Below are 19,635 nucleotides of genomic sequence, written 5' to 3' on the forward strand. Positions count from 1 at the left end.
AAACAGTACCTACGTACTTCTCAGAAGTTTTCTACAGCTCTGATTAACAATTATTAATTGAATTAACCGACTGGTATACAGTAACACACATTTTTATGTTCTAATGACGTAAAAACCAATCTACAAATAACTATTTAAATTTTTGGTGTACGTTATGGCATTACATTACTATTTCATAACACACACACTATTTACAGTGACCACACATAGCACTCAAACTACGTAATGGTTATGACCTAAAAACTACTTATGGTTAATCAGAAACCTATAATTCATCTTCACCAGACCATGAACAGTAACTTCTCACTGCCTCACTTAGTTACACACAACACTGTCAAACTTCATTCGCAGAGAACTAATCCAGTCTTCTATAAAACAAAACAACCTGCAGACAGACAAATTTTGACAACTTGCAGGGATTTTTTTTTCTCGATAAAAAGGCAATACTTCAGTTTTCAATTGCTGCATATCCAGTACTTGTTAATAAAAACAAGTAAACATATTTACGATATGGGACAAAACATTTGCCAAAATTGTGTAGGCTTTCATACACTCCATACAATTTTGGTTTATAGGATACAGAGCTCTGCCTCTAAAAGAATGTTAGATCTCTCTCCGTGGTTTCAACTCATATTTGCAAACACAAACCATGAAGTCCAAGTTTTTGTTCAATAATTTCTCCCTGCAGTTTGCATGATCTTTTTGTAGATGTTACATAAAATGGTAAAACAGATTTTTTTTTCTAGCCCCACTTAACCACAAGTTAACAACTTGTGAAATAGCCTCCCCAAAACAAAAACTGTTATGAAAAAATCCTTGTTCATAATTTGAATATTAAGGAAGCTGACACAATTAAGAGCACAGGGTAACAGTGACCTATATTAAATGTGATGTGAGTACTGTACTAATGACATGTAAAATGTTCTCATGCAACAATTCTCAAAGACTTTAAAACAAAGCAATCCAACTTGCTGCAACGTAAAATCTACAACTGACAGCCAACATTTAACTACTTGCATTTGAACTTAAAAAACATTAGTACTGCAAAAAAAAAAAAACATTTATTGCAAGCACATAAATGTTGGCTAAAAAAAATTTTTCTTGTTGCAGTTAAAGACAAAATGCTAGATGTGTTTGAAAATTTTTGGCGAAAAAAACATTCAGTAAGCTGAAAACTGTTGTTCAATGCTTAATGACTAATACAAATTTTACTTCCTAAATGTATCTGATGCAATGTAATAATATTAAATACATATGATGATAGGTTTTAATGTTTCACTTATAGGTAAGCAACAAATATATACATTGATGCCAAATAATTACAATCTTAAAACTTATAGCAACTTCTCAAACAAAATGTAATGAGAATATTGATCATAAAAAAGTAAGGCAAGAAAAAAGCATATGAACACGAGTCTGGCATGCTTAGCAAACACAAAAATGAAGAATACAGTTCCATCTTGTAGCAATAGCAATTGAGCAACAGAGACATCAGAGCCGAGAACATTTGCCTCGATCGACAGAGAAAAAGTTCAGAGATATAAACGACGATTAATTTTTCCACACAACACTGCCTTCAAAGCCACTAGTTACTACAAGCCAAAAAAATATATATATAGTTACTCAGTCACACACCAACTAACTAATCGACACTGTAATTATGGTTACTTTAAGGAATATTCACCATTCTCCTATCATCATATACCACATATGCAATTGTATATATATATATATATGACTGATAAAAAAAAAACTATAGAAAAACTCTTTATATTACGTTCACGATGTTACTTTAATTTATTTACAAATAAAATTATTTGTCAGATGAGAAATGCCATCTATTAAAAACGTAAATAATGTTCTTTAATATATATATATATTATATATTATATATAGCACTGACATACTCATGACAATCTTAAGCCTATGTTAGACGACTGATCAGAACACTGAAAAATAATCACATTTTTAGCAAAGAATCGTGTTATTTCAGTCTAGAATTATTCCTAAGCAGCCCGGAACTCTCGGCACTGGTTCAGGGTAGATATTGCACAATTCATGTTTCCTGGGAGCACAGTGCTGGCACTAGCTAACATGCCTGCACTGTGCTTCCTTACATTTGAAAATGTTATGTCAGTTAATCTAGTTGAACCCAGAGCAGCAGTACTCCAGTAGGAAAACGCAGAAGGGACCGTGACGAAGGCTAGTAAAGGCGCATACCTTCTTCAAAATTCACTACCAGCGGGTCAATCGGCGGATTCCCAAAGTTGGTGTCACTGCTGACGCGGCGTGGGGCCACGTCGCTGTTGGCCGCACTCTCGTCGTACGGGGCTCGCTCCGACGGCACTGAAATGGATACGATACACAATGCATACGAGGATCAAGCAACGCACTATGTGGTACTGATACCATAACAAAATATACACACACATTCAGAGATGCCAAAATTAAAAAAAAAAAATGTAATTAGTAATAGGTGCAGGTGGGTTGTAAAAACATTATTTAAAAAAAACTACCCTAAAACCCAATCAAAAAAATTTTTTTATACATACTACAGAAAAATTTGCACAATTCATTGTTGAACACTAAAATAAACACAATTTCTTGAAATAAGCAGAAAAACCACTGGTTATCTCGCAATTAGAAGCAATCAGCACACAAATGCGCGTCTCCAATGTGCAAGGTGCTAGCGGATCAACATTCCTTCTCGAAGAGTCACAAACAGACAAAAGAGCACAAAGAAAATGGCCCACTACTTAAAAAAAAAAAATATTTGTTGAAGCTACACGTACAAAATTAAATATTTGCCTAAACTAAATCTTAAATCACAATTTCTAAAGTACCATTTGTACAAGCGTAACTGTGAAGGAAAATTCGTAAAATTGTTTGTATGTCTGTATAAACTTTAGGGGTATGCGAATAGTGGATTTTGGTGGTAAAATATTTTTGAATCAAATGGTAACATTTTTGAATTGAATGCAAATAGTTTGGAAGCCGAACAGATATCACATTTTGCTTTGGAGTATTACCATACAGAATAAATAACATTCACAATTAAAGTTTCAGATAGCAAGGCTAAATTCATTTATATAGCAACGTTTGCTGTTCTTGAAACTTAATTTGAAACAAAAATAGACACCACAGTATTTGAATGTTTTTCTTACATGTGGTTTAAGAAATTCTTGAAAGCTAATTGAACTTAAATAATTAGCTAAACAAACTGACAAAGTTAAAAAATTATGGCAAACCAATTTTCTCAGTTGTTTTTGATATCAAGTTATATCTCACTGCAAACACAGTAGCAACAAAATTATGTTTGGTTATACTTCAAAGGAATTGTGAATTGAAATAAATGAAAAAAATATATATATAACCTTGGATATAATATTAAATTACAAACTATGTTCAAAAAATGTGTAAAGTATAATTTAAAATAGTCTACCTGTTGTAGTTATCGGAACATAAGTGGCACTTTTAACAACATTCTGCTGTTTACTTGTTGCTGGCAAAGAATTAAAAGATATATATAAATAGGTTTTTTTTTGCAGATATGTTCAGCTTGTCATGTTTGAAACTCTGAGAACTTGACTTTCACCACTTTGCCCGGTATCCATTTATGACAATAAACTTAATTTTAAAAATATATATCTCTGTTTTTATGTTTTAACAAACACACCACTTGCCCAGCACATAAATGCCTGACAAGCATAGTTAAAAAAAAGATTACATCCGAATTCCTGTACTGTGGCAGGTTTTCATAGATTTTATTCCGAAATCAACAAACTACTAAAAAAGCAGTGGTTTAATTAAAATATTTTTTCCTTGGTAGCTAACGCATAAAAATTTTCATTATAAAGAAGAGAAATGAAAAATTGAAGATTTTATTTTTGTATTTTCCATTCTGCTACCAAAATACCAAATGTTTTAAAAAAAATGTAGTGCAAAAATGGGAACAGACAAAAATCTGTGAATAATTGTGATAGTAAAAAGAAATGCAGAAAAAGTTATACTGAGATTGAATGTTTTGAATGTTTATTTTAACTTTTACAAATGTTAGCACATGTTCATAAAAAAAATGTAGCAGGTGATGGTATCGCTGTTAACATTCTATTTCATTTGGAAATGGCATCTTGTTTATTCACTATTGTCATGCTACCATGGCGAGATGATTTAATTAAGATGGTTGGTTAATTTTAATTTTCTCGGAATACTTTTTAAATATGCAATGTGGTACACATTTATGTGAATATATTGGTAGTGTGCCGGAAATTAGGCATTTCGACACATTTTTTTCTTAATTGTTATTATAATTTTATATTATTTTTGGAAATTTTATTTTTCTTTATAATTCGGTTACAATGGGATGATTTACACTTTGTAAGGCTGGTGTACTCTACGTAGAAGTGGACCAAAGCACCTTTCTCAGGGGCCAATCTGATATTTTGCTAGTCTAATGTAGTCGTTAGCAGCCCGTATGACATTTCTCTCACCTGCAGTCACATCCGGGGTTTGTAATATTATTTCCCTGCATGACCAAAACTGCATACAGCAGCTCTGGACGAGTCGTTAGCATTTCTCAGAGACGAGCTGACCATAGTCTTTCCCGTCACGCATACGTCTTAGGTTCACTCCTCGAAAGTCACGGCTAGGAGACTCGTTCCCAGCCTGGTTGCGTTTCCCCCACCCCCTTACTCCACCTCCTCCCCCCTTGATTCTAAGAATTTAGCCCAAGATCATTGCCCTGGCGTGAACCCCGCCAAGGCAGTGGCCTACTCCAAGGACATTCTCCCTTGCCCTACAGAGCCCTCCACGACACCTAGTGACAGAAAAAGTAACTTCGGCCCTGGTCGCCAGCGTGCAGAGCCCACGCTCGTGACACCTGGTGGCAATTCAGCTCACCGCCTCCGTTAGTTCCCCTTTACACCTCTAGAGAGCAGCTCCGCGGCGCCATATGCCCCTATGCTTTCAAATCGCGACCCGTAGAAGTCAATTGTTTGTTGCTTTCTGTGCCCGCCGGTAGAGAGAGCGGCAGTCGCTCTTCAGCGCAGACAACTGAAGTCATGCTTACGACCACTCGGTCACCTCCGGATGTCTTCGGCCTAGAACCGAACCTTCCTCCTCTTTTTCCCTAAAGCCGACCGCCCGTTTTAACTAGGAGCTTTTTCCGCCATCGCGGCACATGTTACTCAGTACTCTGACTTCGGCTACTTACCGCGTCATCTCGGCGTCCTCTGTGTTAAGAGGCTATTCGCGGCAACGACGAAATCGTGTGAATAAGATATGTAGTCAGCTGTCTTAAGGGATGTGATCCCAGTTAAATTTCAGTAGTAGCCAATCAGTAGAAACAATTATTACAAGTCATGTCTTAGTTTATATTTTATTAATTTTTTTTATTTTCTAAATGACGATTTCGGTTGCGTCATCCGCGCTATTCTCGGTCCGCGCCATTTGGATTTTGGCGCGAGACATCTCCTGAGCCCTGGAGCTACACCCTGTTTGACAGGGTCCAACATTTGGGCGCCGAAATTGCACCCCGGCCAGATGTCCAACTTGAAGCCCCGGGTGATATTTAACATATAACTCCTTCCTACCGCCAACGAAACAAAGACCAGCGAGCAGTGACATAAAGAACTTAACCAATAAAATTATGTAAAGTTATAATAATAACTATAATATGTCAGGAGAGATACTTCAAATTTCTGTATCTGTGATTATCTAGTTGTTACAAGTATAGTATGACTTGTTTTAATAATATCGGGCCGGCCCTCCTTTTTGTTACTTATTAATAGCATGTTATTGTGAAACCAAAACAAAAGATTCATTTAATTTTTTTAAAATAAAACAGGGAACCTATAGACCAAGCTACTTATGTAGTGTTTATTTACGTATTTATCATTTACCTTTATCTATTTAAACGATCCACTAGCTCCAAGTTGCTTGTGTGCAGGGAGTATAAAATTGTCCTGTTCACCACCTCGTGCCTGCTCTGGTAATACTTGTATTTTTCTCTATAATTTTGCTCAGCTGTTTCCTAGGCCTTTTTTTATTAAATCTAAATAATATAATTTTAGGGCACGAGGGGCGTATCAGTAGTTTAGAAACGACAACATTAAAATTTGGTAAAAAAATGAGTAACTTTAAACCACTAGAAACCAAACAGATGTGCTTGTAAAAATTCTCAATTTTTATTTTTGCTATTTGACCTTCAATGCAAATAGAATATTAGTTGCTATTCACAACTATTTGTGTCCACGAATATAATAAACACATATATAATTACTAAGAGGTTGTAAAGACTATTGAAAAATTATGAATATAACAAAACTTAAATCTGTGCTATTAACAAATAATTTTAGCAGCAATAAACTAAGTGACCACAAAATAAGAATATAATATAAAAATTCAAAAGGGCATAATCACAAAACTGCAAATCTGCCAAAAAACTTTCGGGCATACCAAAAAAAAATTATATATATATACACACGCGCACACACATATACACACATGCACGCACACACACACAAAGACAAAAATACAACGTTTTTTTCAATAAAATTATAAACTTGAAAGATATAAAAAAAATTAAAAAAAATAAAAACAATGATTTTTAAAAGGGCAGGAGTACAAAATTCAAAATATCAAGAAAGATTTTCAGAGATGCATAGTTAATTTTTCAAAAAGGAAAAAAAATTGACTTTTTTCTGATATATATTACTTTTTCAGTAATTTATTATAAGATAAGCATAGTTTTCGTAATGTACAACTTTAATTTAATTATTAACACATGTTCCACTTATTTAGCTGTATTTCAAATGTTACTCTATTGATTTACTTCCGTTTTCCATTTTATACACACATTTCTGGAGTAGGCTAATATTTGTGCTTCATGATATGCTTGTCTCCAAGATACATCTCTTTGTCATTACAGTCATGAATGAGTCAGTGATGTGCAGGGCTGGATATCTTTGTAGGGTTTTCGCTGACAGCCAGTTTAGTTCAAGGTCCATCACCGGCGCTCAATACTGGCACTAGTGGTGAGTTTATTTGCTTGGACAATAAAATATTCGATGGCCATGTTTGAAAATAAGTTAAACGGTTGGACCATAATTTGATTTTAAAAATTGTGGATACTATATGGTTATGTAAAAAGTATTGATATACTAAGTGCAAATAGTATTTGAGTGGCTATGTTTAATGTATTTGTGTAAATGTGAATATGTACCAAAAACTTATTCTGCGCCAAGTTGTGAGAACAGGACAGAACGTCAGCAATATTTTGTGTTTGTAATAAAGAAAGTTTCTATGTTTGGAAGCATATAGTTGGTACACCAATACTTTTACAAATAAAAATTTAACAGGATTTGCATTATGCATTTGAGTTCAGATTGTTTTAGTCCAAGCAGGAACAGGCTCACTGCTGAAGTATATTTCATAAGTACAGAGTTGTAATAACTTCATTTTTATCAAATTATTTCTCTGGTAATTCAGAACGAGAATCTCTTTTCTGAAAGAAATAAAATCCACATTTTTTTGTTTTTACTTTCTGGCGTGTTTAATTAAATTATTATCTAAGAGTGTTGATTTCTTCAATTTGATTACAGTTTTAACAAGTGCTTAGGTGAGGGTTATGTATTACAAATACGGTGATATGAGAATGGTTGGTTTTCTTAGATTAGCAACATTACAAAACAATCAAAAATAATCTGTGGTTGGTTATAAAACACCAAATTAAAATGTAGTAAATATAACTAAACCATTCATTCATCCTTACTGTTTTGTTGTATTTGTAATGTATCAAATATAACCTTACCATCGATTCACACAATTTCACAATATTTTTAATTTTGTCATCCTAACCAACCTTTCCACACAATTTAAAAGAATTTTTAATGTACCTAACCTAACCAAACCACTTGCTAAAACTGTGAACTACTTTAAGTATCACATCATCTTCTAGAGAATTAATGAAAAACATGTCAGGAAATAAAATAAAATTTGGAAATTAATTTATTCCAGAAAATAGGCTTTCATTCAGAAGTACCATTACTCGTTTGATATTGAGATTTTCATCTACGACTATTCTAGAACGTGATACCATACAATTTTTCATGAAGTCACCAAAATGGAGTCGCTTACATCATTACCACCGGTACGTTTTTTTTGGGACAAGAGCGGGAATATGGGGGTTTTGGGCAAGGAACATTTTCTTCCCTATTTATCGCTTATGTTGTTTTCTTCTAATTATTGCTTTCCGGTATTGTCAACTAGAATATAATCTCCCTGCACTATTCACAATTACGATAGCAATAACACATTTCCTTAAAATTGAGGATGTTTTACCAACTAAATACATATATTTCACATTTTTAACATAACTTAATACTGATATTGATAAATAGTGCAGACTGGGGAGAACTAAGGTAAGTGCCCCGGTACTCGTCACTGCTCCAATGGTCGTCACTAGCAACTTCAAATGTAAATAATAGTGAAGTAGCTCAATATATCGCCAACTTAAATATTGACAAAAATTTGGTCGACGTTCTAGCTGAAATTACCACAATAGTTTTCGGAACAAACACTATTTTCAATCAAAAAAAGTCCGTGCATCAAAAGTTCGTAGAGCAGTGAAGATAAATAGGGGAATTCCTATACTAAAACACTAAGGACGTTAGTGCACATTTTTACTTCTAATTCTGTAATTTTTCATGTTTATTCGTGATGTTTTGGGCTGAATGTGTTAGTTAAATGTTCTTGAAGAGGTGAAAGTGTTTATTTAAAAAAATTCGTTTTCTTTGTATGATTTAGTTAGGGTGACGAAAACTGGATCAATAAAAACCTTGTATTGCTAGTGTTCGTCATACCTGACGAGCACTGGTACATTTAATATTTTATTTAAAGTTGTGCTAAGTTACACCCTAAAGTTCTTAAATAATATTGGTTCTTTGTTGTTAATAGACAAAGTACGTTATTACGATCAGATCCAGTAGTCGTCACCTATGACGACTTCCGATGCATGTGTATGACGACTTCTGGGTCGGAAATTACTTTACTTTATTGATTGCAAAAATTGTGTAGGCATTGTTGTTTACATTAATTTAGGGGTCATTCGATATATATTTTGACATTAATAAGTAAACTAAACATTGTAATGTGTCTCGTTCTTTAATTACAGGGCAAAATGCCAAAACGGAAAATACTGTTGTATGAAGAGTCAGCCATGGAAGCTGCTCTTAAAGATGTAGCGAATGGTATGAGTATAAAATGAGCAGCGGAAAAAAATAGTGTGCCAAGGAACACATTGTCCGATAAACACAAAGGCAAATCGCCCTTGGGTAGGAAGATGGGCGGGCCCTGATTCATTTTTATATTTTACTTGTGATACCGCATAACATGCTATGTTATGTTGCAGCAACGAATTGAGTCGTATTGCGTACGCGTACAGTATGACGTCGCGTAAATAATAATAAATAGAATATAAACAATTAACAATATTTGATAATTAAACAGTTTTTGTTAACCAAGGAACAATTAAATCTCATTAGAGCGGCTTTATTATATCTCTTTTAAGATAAGAACAAAAAAAACATGAAAATACGCGATAGTGAAAAACAAAAACATACATATTTCTAATTTGTAAAATAATACTTTGTTACGTTGTTTCTGTTCCAATCTCAAACTTTGTCTACACACATAATACCTTTAATAAACAGTAAAAAAACTTAGACGAGGAATTTCCAAATTATACTTTATTAATAAACAAACATCGTTCTTTGTATCGTAAATTCATTGAATATGCGCGCGCATGCGTAAAATATACGAGAAATGCGAGTAACAAAATGCAGCCGTGTGTAACGTTTCGTTATTCGTTACTAGACGGCACACCCGTTACTCAGTAACGAATACATTCGGTTTGCTACAGCTCTATGTGCTGTCCCTCTTTGTTCCGTGAGTGCTGTAAGTAAATTCAAAATTTAATGAGGATTATTCATTATATTACTGAACGATCTTTATGAAATGCCATTTTGATGTTTAAAATATAGTACCAAATAAAATTTGAAGCCCAAATAGTACAATACTATCATTCTGGATCCATGAATTAAAACTAATGCAGCCGAAATCGCACATGACGACTACTGGCACAAACATGTGACGAACACTGGCAAACACGAAAATTTGCATGACGACTACTGGCTCGAAATCACACTTTTTTCAAAATAATAAATATACAAAAATAATTTGTGTTTATCGAAGAGTGTTGGATAGCATTGTAGAGTAAAGTTTGAGGTTAAAAACAAACATGTAGGGGCAGTAATACACCTACAAGGTTATGTACACAATTTTTTTTTATAAAAAACTTCTTAGCATGACGACTACTGGTACATCTACCTTATATATACTATACTTCAAAATACCAAAAAAAATTATTATTTTTTTTTTCACACATTTAACAATTTAAATACAGGTATTGCCAAATAGAGTACACCAAGTGAGACTGTACCACGAAAACAAAATTTTGTACGTTTTTCACACACTTAACGATTATGATGCTTTATATGGCAGAACTTTCTGATGTGTGTTTGAGGTTGTTTTTATTTATGTTATTATGCTTGAAATTGTTTTGCGTTGCAGTTTCAGATAGATGTATGTCCTCAGTCCAAGACATTCTGCAGTGACGAGTTAGTTTCAATTGGCAGTTTTATTAGAAACGCTTTACTTAAAAATTTTTAATAACCTATCACAACATCTAATTAGTACACTGAAGAGTTTATACAGTGATTTGTGGAACTAGTTTGAAGAATAGTTTATTTATTCGTGGGGCAAAACTGTAAAATCAGGTATTATATGCAAAACACAAAAATCTCTCAACTATGATAAGATCCATGTCATGGCTTACAACAGACATCAAAAATTAAAGAAAACGTAAATCCACCATTGCATATATATCACTGCTGCTGGGCTTTATTGCCTGGCATTAATGGTTACGGCTGCACTTCATCGTCTGACATTGGTATCTGCAGCTGTGCTTCATCGACTGACATTGGTGTCTGCGACTGGTTTTCATTGCCTGGTGTTGATAACTGTTGCTAGGCATCGTCGCCTGGTATATACATTTCAAAACACTAAAACCACTAATTATCAGTCTAGTGTAAGTCTTAATTTACCAGTTACTTTTACTTTTGTTATTCTGATATTGATAATCTTTTGGGCTTCAATGATGCTCATTATTTATAACTTAAATGTTATTAATTTTTAGTTTGTGTGAAATTTTTATGAATTTGTAAGAAATTTTTTTGCAATATTTATATTAATTTTAACATGCATTTCATCATCTAACTCCTATGACTCATACAAATATTTCGCAGCTAATACTTTAAAAATTTTGCAAATAGAAATGTTTATTTTCTGTTTTCAAGATTAAAGATGTAGAGCTCAGTAGTTTTTGTCATAGTGATGTAAAAATAGTTATAAATTCCTGTATATTTCATTTTACCCTTGAAAACTTTTGTGCTTTAGCATATCTACTTTGTATCAAATTTCACAACTGGACATAATGTTCTATAGACATAAGGCACAAAAATTTTGATTATGCAACTTAAATGTGCAATGCCGAATAGTGATTGAATAAACTCCTTTGCTATAAAATTAAAATGGAATATGGATAATCTTTAAAAGATTGTTTCAGAAGGAAGTTTTGTTGCATTCTTTGGCCACAAATTATGATAGCGCTTTAAGCCACTTAATAAAAACATCGTTATTTTTGGTACTGATTTATTATGTCACAATGCTGAAGCATTTTCTGGCAAAAATTTACTTTTGAGGTATCAAAGGTGTATTCTTTTTGGATTGATTTAAGATTTAATTTTGGATGCATTCAGTTGTTGTACAGTTGGTAAGTTAATATTTCTGTATTGATAACTAAACAATAATTAGGGATTACATATGTTTCTGTGAATTTTTATCACACTCAGTTTTTGAGATAGTACTAAGAGTTGGAAAAGAGAAAGTATGTTGTTGTGACACTTCCCTTACAAAAAGTCAGGAATACCCAGTGTGACAGTTATTTTTTTTCTTCTGTTTTTCATAAAAATCTTTAAATTTATAACCCTCGTCTTGGTCAATATTTCCCATTCACAAACTAGACCAAGATTTTTCATCACTATATCGCAATATTACAGCAGTTATTGTGTCCATAAGAAAATGCTATACATATACGTATGTATGAGTACATACCTTTTTATTAGCTGATAATGATATTAAGGTTCTAGATCACAAAACAAAATTTATAAAAAAAAATATTTTTCACATAATGTAAATAGCTCCAATAGATAGTATTTTCTTAGAAATGTACCTAAAATTAAGCTTGTGTTCATTTTGGTACCATTACTTTTGTGCAGATTTCAGTGTAATTAAAACATTTTTAACATATAAAATACATTTGTGGATCATGCAAGGATAAAACTATTTGAGTAAGCTTTTACAGAATTTGTCCACTTAATGTTCATATTTTCAGTAACTTCAATTTTTTTAAGACTTTAAATCTCTTTGTTTTATTTTAAGCTATCCAGTCAATGAAATTTTATCTTGAAGTGCTGTTATATGAAAATGTCGTTAGTTTATATTTTTTAAGTACATTATTTTTATTTTAAATAAAAACTGTTTGGTTGGACTTATTTTTACATTTTAAATTCATCTATAAAACTCCCCGATGTTTTATGATTCTTATTGTGCCGCCAACTAGTATTTTTCGGCACAATTTTAAAATTTAAATTTTTTTCAACTTAAATAATGTTTCCAATCATTCCTCTGCTGCATGAACTTAAGCTTGTTCCTCCTCCTGTACACTCCCATCCAACCTTTGTCAGACTTGTCTCACCAAATTTTCCCAGCCTCTACCATTCAATGACCCAGCAGGACGATCCCATTATTCCCACCTTGGTGCACGGACGTCTCCTGTAATTCGTCTCCGATTCGTGATGAGAACTGCCATGGCCTGCGAACTCTCGAGACCGGGCCGTTCCTAGACCTCGCCTGACTCCGGCACTCCTTGGCATGATCGCGAATCATCTTCGCCAAAGTATAGGCACGCCTACTTGTCTTGTAGACCATCTTTCCCACTGGCATTGCAGTTTTAACCCCTCCCCCCTCTCCAGGTTTCCTGGGAACACCACCCCGGGTCATTGACCGGCCGATAACCCCGGCCAGGCTCGGCCTCTTTGCAAAAGCCACGACTGTAGGAAATGAAGTACATACTCATGCCATCTAGCGGCAGTTTTGCGAATCCCTTCCCCTGGGAGTTTGAACACCCGCGGAACGCCTGCCCTCTGGCATCTCCCGCAGGAACCAGTTCACGTTGCTATTTTTTAGGCCACCAGAGCACTGGCTTAGTCCGTCCCATTAGCTACATGCTGCTACCAGCTGCTTTGCGAGTCGATCTCTACTCAGTTCAGCCACAACTCAGTAGGTCGTGCTGATATCGAGCAGTACCAACAACTTCGAGATATCGAAGTCTGCCTTCCTCAACAAGCACCTCGGTAATGTTCGGAACCTTTCAGTTCAAAAGCCGAAGACCCCCACCTTTCTTCCGTTAACGACGCTCTTAATTACGAGTCTCGGCCGTCCCTAACTTACCGCACTGCATTTGCAATTTTTGCATTGTAAGTCTTAAACTGAAAACTACTGATGGGCCATACAAATAACCAATAAAAGAAGAATATAACACTGTAAAAATAATTGGCTACCTTCAGCACAAATTAAAACAGAAATAAGTTGTCTTTCTTTAGATTAACAGTTTAAAGATTAATACATATAACATTTTGTTATGATATATGATCTACCCAATTTTTATTAAGTACCTAACTGTTTGGGCATGCAAATCATTGTGGCCAATCATGTGAAATTCTACTAAGAAATTATGTATGAACTCGCCAACATTACCCGATTGAGGCTGTCAACAGTTAGTCGGTTAGCGTGGGGACACTCACGTGGGGCAGGCTCGTCTCGGGTGAGGGCGGCCGCGGGGTCCCGGGAGGTCTTGTGCAGGAAGGAGCAGTGGGGCTTGCGACAGCCACCCGGCTGGTTCTCCCAGTAGCAGGGGATCAGCTTGCGGTTCTTGCGCAGCTCCATGTGGCGGTAGCTGCAGCGCTGGTTCAGGCACTTGCCCTGCTGCCAGTAGGAGCACGTCGTCTCGCAGCCCAGCGCCGACGGCTCGTGTCGGAACGAGCAGCCGTCGCCCTGCACACCGGTCGCAGGGTCTCACGGCACTGCCACTACCCGCCACGCTTTAGCATCAGCGTAGGGCAACAAGAGTGCAGCATTTAGAGGGCTACGAAAAGTGCAACGATCATGAGTGAAGCACTCGATAGCAGACAGGGGAGGGGGGGCTCTAAAGTGGGGCACACGATGGCATGTTTGGATTATAGCACACTTATATACTTGCATACATTCTTACACTTGTATCTGTGAAGTTTCACTTCTAACGCACGTGGCTGCCACCCACCCATGGGTTGTTTAATTACTTTATTTGGACTTATCATCTAGTCAACAGAAAGGTAGAGACGAATAAACTAAACTACAGTGTCTAAGTAAGCTGAACAAAAAATCAGCTGGCACGTATCAAAAAACCACCCAACCATTTTCCCAGAGTGATTTCGAAAACACCACAGAAAACCGAAATGAGGATGGCCAGACGGAGATTCGAACTCTGGTCGACTGTAACCGAGTCCATAGGCATCTCTATAAGTGTTTGTTAAGTCAACAATGTGACATGCCCTCTGGAGACCTCTAGCCAATGAAGAACAGACAGCTCTTAGGTGTAGGAATTCCACATGGCTCGAGTACAATGGTGTCTTAAACAAGCAGCAGTCAATAGACAGTTTACCTTTTCTGGAGTATGTATAGCACTGTTGAGTCCATCATGGTAGTCAACTGTCTCCACCAATGACACAAACATTGTATACCTACCTACAATGTCATTTAAGTTTCAACATCAGAAATGAGTGTTCCGCAGGGAATTCTTGGACAGTGATTTCTACTGAGTCTAGCATGTGGTCTTTATTATAGCTATAAATTAAACTCCACTTGTGAAACATTTTCATTTCACCAAGATGATGACTCACCCATGTTACCATAGGTTATTTAAATTTCTTGATGGGGAACTGTTTACTGAAGTAAGTGAAAACATGTTTCGAGACATTGGCACCATGCTGGAATCAATGATACATATGTTGTTAGCAGTGCTCCCCCACTGAGAACCCTTACTAAGTTCATAAGGCCTCAGAAGCTTGACAGTGACTAGGGGGCATTTAACAGCTTTGAAAGATGGTACGAATGGGAAAAAACTACAGAGCTCAGGAAAACCCAACAGAAAAATCCCACCACCAGCCCCAACCACATACGCTCAAGTTCGACCGCATCTGGCATGTAGCCTACTTCCAGATAGTCATTGTGGGAGGCGAGTGGTCAGACTACAAAATAAAATTCCACCCCTAAAATCCTATATAAATCTGGTTAGCTTACCTCAGATAAAACCAGTGTGTGGTGGGGCAGTTATTAAATAATAAATAAGAATAACTACAAAATAAAAGTACTACAAATGGTAACTGTGTGCAGCAGTATTTATGTAATTTTTACAAAATTTATCAAATTTATGAAACAAACACTACTGATCATAAGGGCCCCAACCTACCTGAGCACACATACAATGTGCAAAGCTTCAGATTTAAAAACTGCTCAAGATATCCAAATAGGGTCTGATAACATAAATAATTTAAGGTAAATATGTAGTGTAGCGTTATTTGCGAGAGAAAAAAATGTTAAAAATCCGAAAATACTTTTATTATATGCTCTTTTACTTCTTCTTTTCATTAAACCCGGCGGAGATAAGAAATTACAAATACTTTAGGAGATATCTAATTTTTTAATTTTCATAGTTGGGCGATATTTGTTAAAAAAAGTTTAAAAATTTCGAAAATACTTTTATTCTATGCTCTTTAACTTCCTCTTTTCATTAAACTCGGCGGAGATAAGAAATTTCAAATACTTTGGGAGATATCGAATTTCTTAATTTTCATCACAATACCTGTGCATTTATGCGGTATGCACCATTGTTTCTTGTTTACGAGTATGAATTTTTTTTTTCTCGCAACATAGGCAAAGGAATTGTACCTGCCTCTAACTTAGGTGAGTTTTTAACGTTTCAAATTTAAATGTTTTATTTGTTATTTGGATATTGTTGCGCAAATAATAAGTAAAAAAAAATTACGTGAGTTCCTACTGTTCATTCTTTGTCCCGGTTTGTTTGGTCAGGTCAGTTACATTATAAATACTTTAAAACTAAACAACCATTAAAATTAATTCACATTATTTATAATATCCGCTTAGTTTGAAAATATTTATAATGTAACTGACCTGACATAATCGACCATTTTAATTAATTAGGCATTCACGAACACACAGCAAATAAGAAATTGTGAAGGTCGAATTATAGCACAGGTCTTGTATTGCAAAATAAGAACGGCGATATCTCCTAAAGTATTAGGAATTTCTTATCTCCGCCGGGTTTAATGAAAAGAGGAAATTAAAGAGCATATAATAAAATTATTTTCCGATTTTTAACATTTTTTTTCGCAAATACCGCTACACTACATATTTACTGAATTTAATTCTTTAACTGCATTAAAAATATTAATATAATTTATGTACTTATATAAGGTACCTGTGCCTAATAAGGCCTACATAAGATTTAAAATTTAATGCAACCTATTTGGATGACTTCAGTACTCACCTAAGATGAGTCAGCGGAGGTGCGACCCAGATGCTAATGCAGCTAGTGCCCATATTTATAATTGGGCCATACTAGGCACAGCTACCTGACATGATTACTCTTGATTTATGCTAGTCTTATTCTAGTGATGTGAGGCAGCTTTCTGCTACCCTTGGTTTGGCATTGATAAGCAACTGGACTTGACACAAACCAATAGTAGGTCATGTGACAGCACATGTTACGTGCATGAGCAGTGGTAATAATGTTTGATGGATAAAGTTATATCTTCCATCTTCTACAGTCAACGAGCAACTTATGAAAAAAATGGTGTGAACAATTGGTTAAGTTAAGTTAGCAAAATTGTAAATACATGCTGACTTTTTAAAACAAGTATGTAGACTGAAAAAAACATTTCCTGATTTTTTATGAGCAACTACTCTAGGAAACTTCCATTATTGGTAAATATTTACAATCGCGGTAGATGCCAAAAAAAATGCTAAAAATCCGAAAATACTTTTATTCTATGCTCTTTCACTTCTTATTTTCAAATCAACCGGCGGAGATAAGAAATTCCAAATACTTTAGGAGATATCTAATTTTTTAATTTAGCAATACAACGCCCGTTTAACCCTTCGAACGTCGCCATTTTTTATTTTGACGTGTCTTAGTGAATGCGTAATAAATAAAATGGTCGATTAGGTCAGGTCAGTTACATTATAAATACTTTCAAACTAAGCGAACATTAAAAATAATGTGAATTTAATTTAATGGTTCTTTAGTTTTAAATTATTTATAATGTAACTGACCTGACCTAACAAAACCCGGACAAATGATGAACATCAACAACTCACGTAATTTTTTTTTTTACTTATTACTTGCGCAACAATATCCAAAAAAAAAAAAAATACTTTAAAATTAGAAACGTTAAAAACTCACGTAAGTTGGAGGCGGGTACATTTCCTTTGTCACTATAAGGAAATGATGTAGTCGTTCACGGCAGAAGTTGACCGATTAATTAAACATCGTATTGAACAATAAATGAATAAATAATCACGTATTGGTTCATTTGAATACTGACCAATCACGGAATAAATAATCACATATTGGTTCATTTGAATACTGGCCAATCACGGAACAGTCACGTGACAAAATTGTCCAATAAGAAACATGATACTCGTAAACAAGAAACCTTATTATCTATGACAAGAAACAATGGTCATCGCCGCATACTACGCAGGTATTGTGATGAAAATTAAAAAATTCGATATCTCCTAAAGTATTTGGAATTTCTTACCTCCGCCGGTTGATTTGAAAAGAGGAAGTGAAAGAGCACAGAATAAAAGTATTTTCAGATTTTTAGCATTTCTTTTGGCATCTACCGCGACTCTACATATAATGAAATTAAAAAATTCGATATCTCCTAAAGTATTTGGAATTTCTTACCTCCGCCGGTTGTTTTGAAAAGAGGAAGTGAAAGGGCACAGAATAAAAGTATTTTCAGATTTTTAGCATTTTTTTTTGGCATCTACCGCGATTGTAAATATTTACCCCATTATTTTAGTTTGAGTAGTTTAGGTGTTTTGTAAAATTGACTCTTTGGTCCCAGAATTATTTCCTCTGCTTTCATTAATGTAAATATAAAATTCCCACCCAGCTAAAGACATCAGCAGTGTTGTGTACTGATTTTGTAGTCACCGTAGTTTAATTAATAGATATTTTCACCTGAAGCCCCTTATCTGCATTATTACTCTAGGGTATATTCTTGGAACATTTTAACACACAGTTAAATTCTAGATTTCTCAAATAAAAACCAAATGAGCAATATATAAGTAATTTAACTAAAAGTATTTTTTTTTTATTATTATAAGTAAGAAAATAGCTGCATTTGTTACAAACCACTACCTTCTACAGAAAAACTTAACACGACTTAATGACACAAACCTGTAGGATATCTGCTTTAAATTTTCCTCACCTTTCGACAAGTAGAGTAATAATAGAAGTAGCAGTCGTTGTTTTTCCTTGGTGTGTCCATTGCTTCAATAGTTTAGGGCGCTGTAATCATATTTACAAACAAACAATTCAATAAATAGCTTAAACTTATGCAGACTTTACACCATAACCTAAAATGTTGTTTACGTAAAGTAATTAAACAGTTTAAGTAAACGACATTATTGCATTTTAACGCAAACGTGGTAAGAAATCAACATTCCAATTGACTCTCTTCAGACGACACCACTAATTTCAAATCCAAAAACCAACATTACAACGTTGGGAGGGCAACGCGAAATATAAACTGATAACATGGATTATCAAAAGCACAATTCAAATTCACACAAAAATTAGTCAATAAATTTTCCAAACATCTTAAATTTACAATATATCTCCAGATATCACTCAACCATCACTACAAACATAATTCTTACATGTTTATCGACACACACACAGCTGGCTGTAGTTCCTACGTAAAACACACCATACATTGTCCTGATTCCGTAAACTTCTAGCACATACTACCTATAGAATATTTGACTTAAGAGATTGAATTCATATATAATTAAAATATTAACAAAATAAAATTAAAATACTGCAGTGAATATAACAAAAGCATTGAGTCACTAATAACAAAAAACAATTATTTTTTATAGAATAAAAGCCATTTTTAAATTATAAAAATGCAAGTTACTAAAACAAAGAAAGTTAAATTATCAATACTCTAACGAATATCTTCAAGCATTGCATAATTGGTATCAAGAAAATTAAATATATATCTAAAATGTCCAAGGCTGATATTCATAATTAAGTATTAAGAAATATCTTGAGGCAATCTTTGCAAATAAAGTCTAGTTTCGGAAAGCCATACTTCAACAGACGAG

At 34.5% G+C, this 19,635-nt stretch overlaps 1 protein-coding gene across 1 annotated transcript in view; it reads right to left on the reverse strand.

The window, feature by feature from the left end:
• LOC134536744 (zinc finger CCCH domain-containing protein 11A-like) overlaps positions 1-19,260 on the reverse strand; it is a 38,739-nt gene extending 19,479 nt beyond the window's left edge. The window contains exons 1-4 of the mRNA XM_063376650.1: positions 19,186-19,260; positions 18,735-18,814; positions 13,983-14,232; positions 2,221-2,346 (exon numbers count right to left, since the gene is read on the reverse strand). Of these exons, the coding sequence (XP_063232720.1) occupies positions 2,221-2,346; positions 13,983-14,232; positions 18,735-18,794 (436 nt within the window). The 5' untranslated portion in view covers positions 18,795-18,814; positions 19,186-19,260. The remainder of the gene's footprint in view (positions 1-2,220; positions 2,347-13,982; positions 14,233-18,734; positions 18,815-19,185) is intronic.
• Between the last annotated feature and the right edge of the window lie 375 nt (positions 19,261-19,635).

Source organism: Bacillus rossius, chromosome 11 (genome assembly GCF_032445375.1).
Source record: "Bacillus rossius redtenbacheri isolate Brsri chromosome 11, Brsri_v3, whole genome shotgun sequence".
NCBI classification, from domain to species: Eukaryota; Metazoa; Arthropoda; class Insecta; order Phasmatodea; family Bacillidae; genus Bacillus; species Bacillus rossius.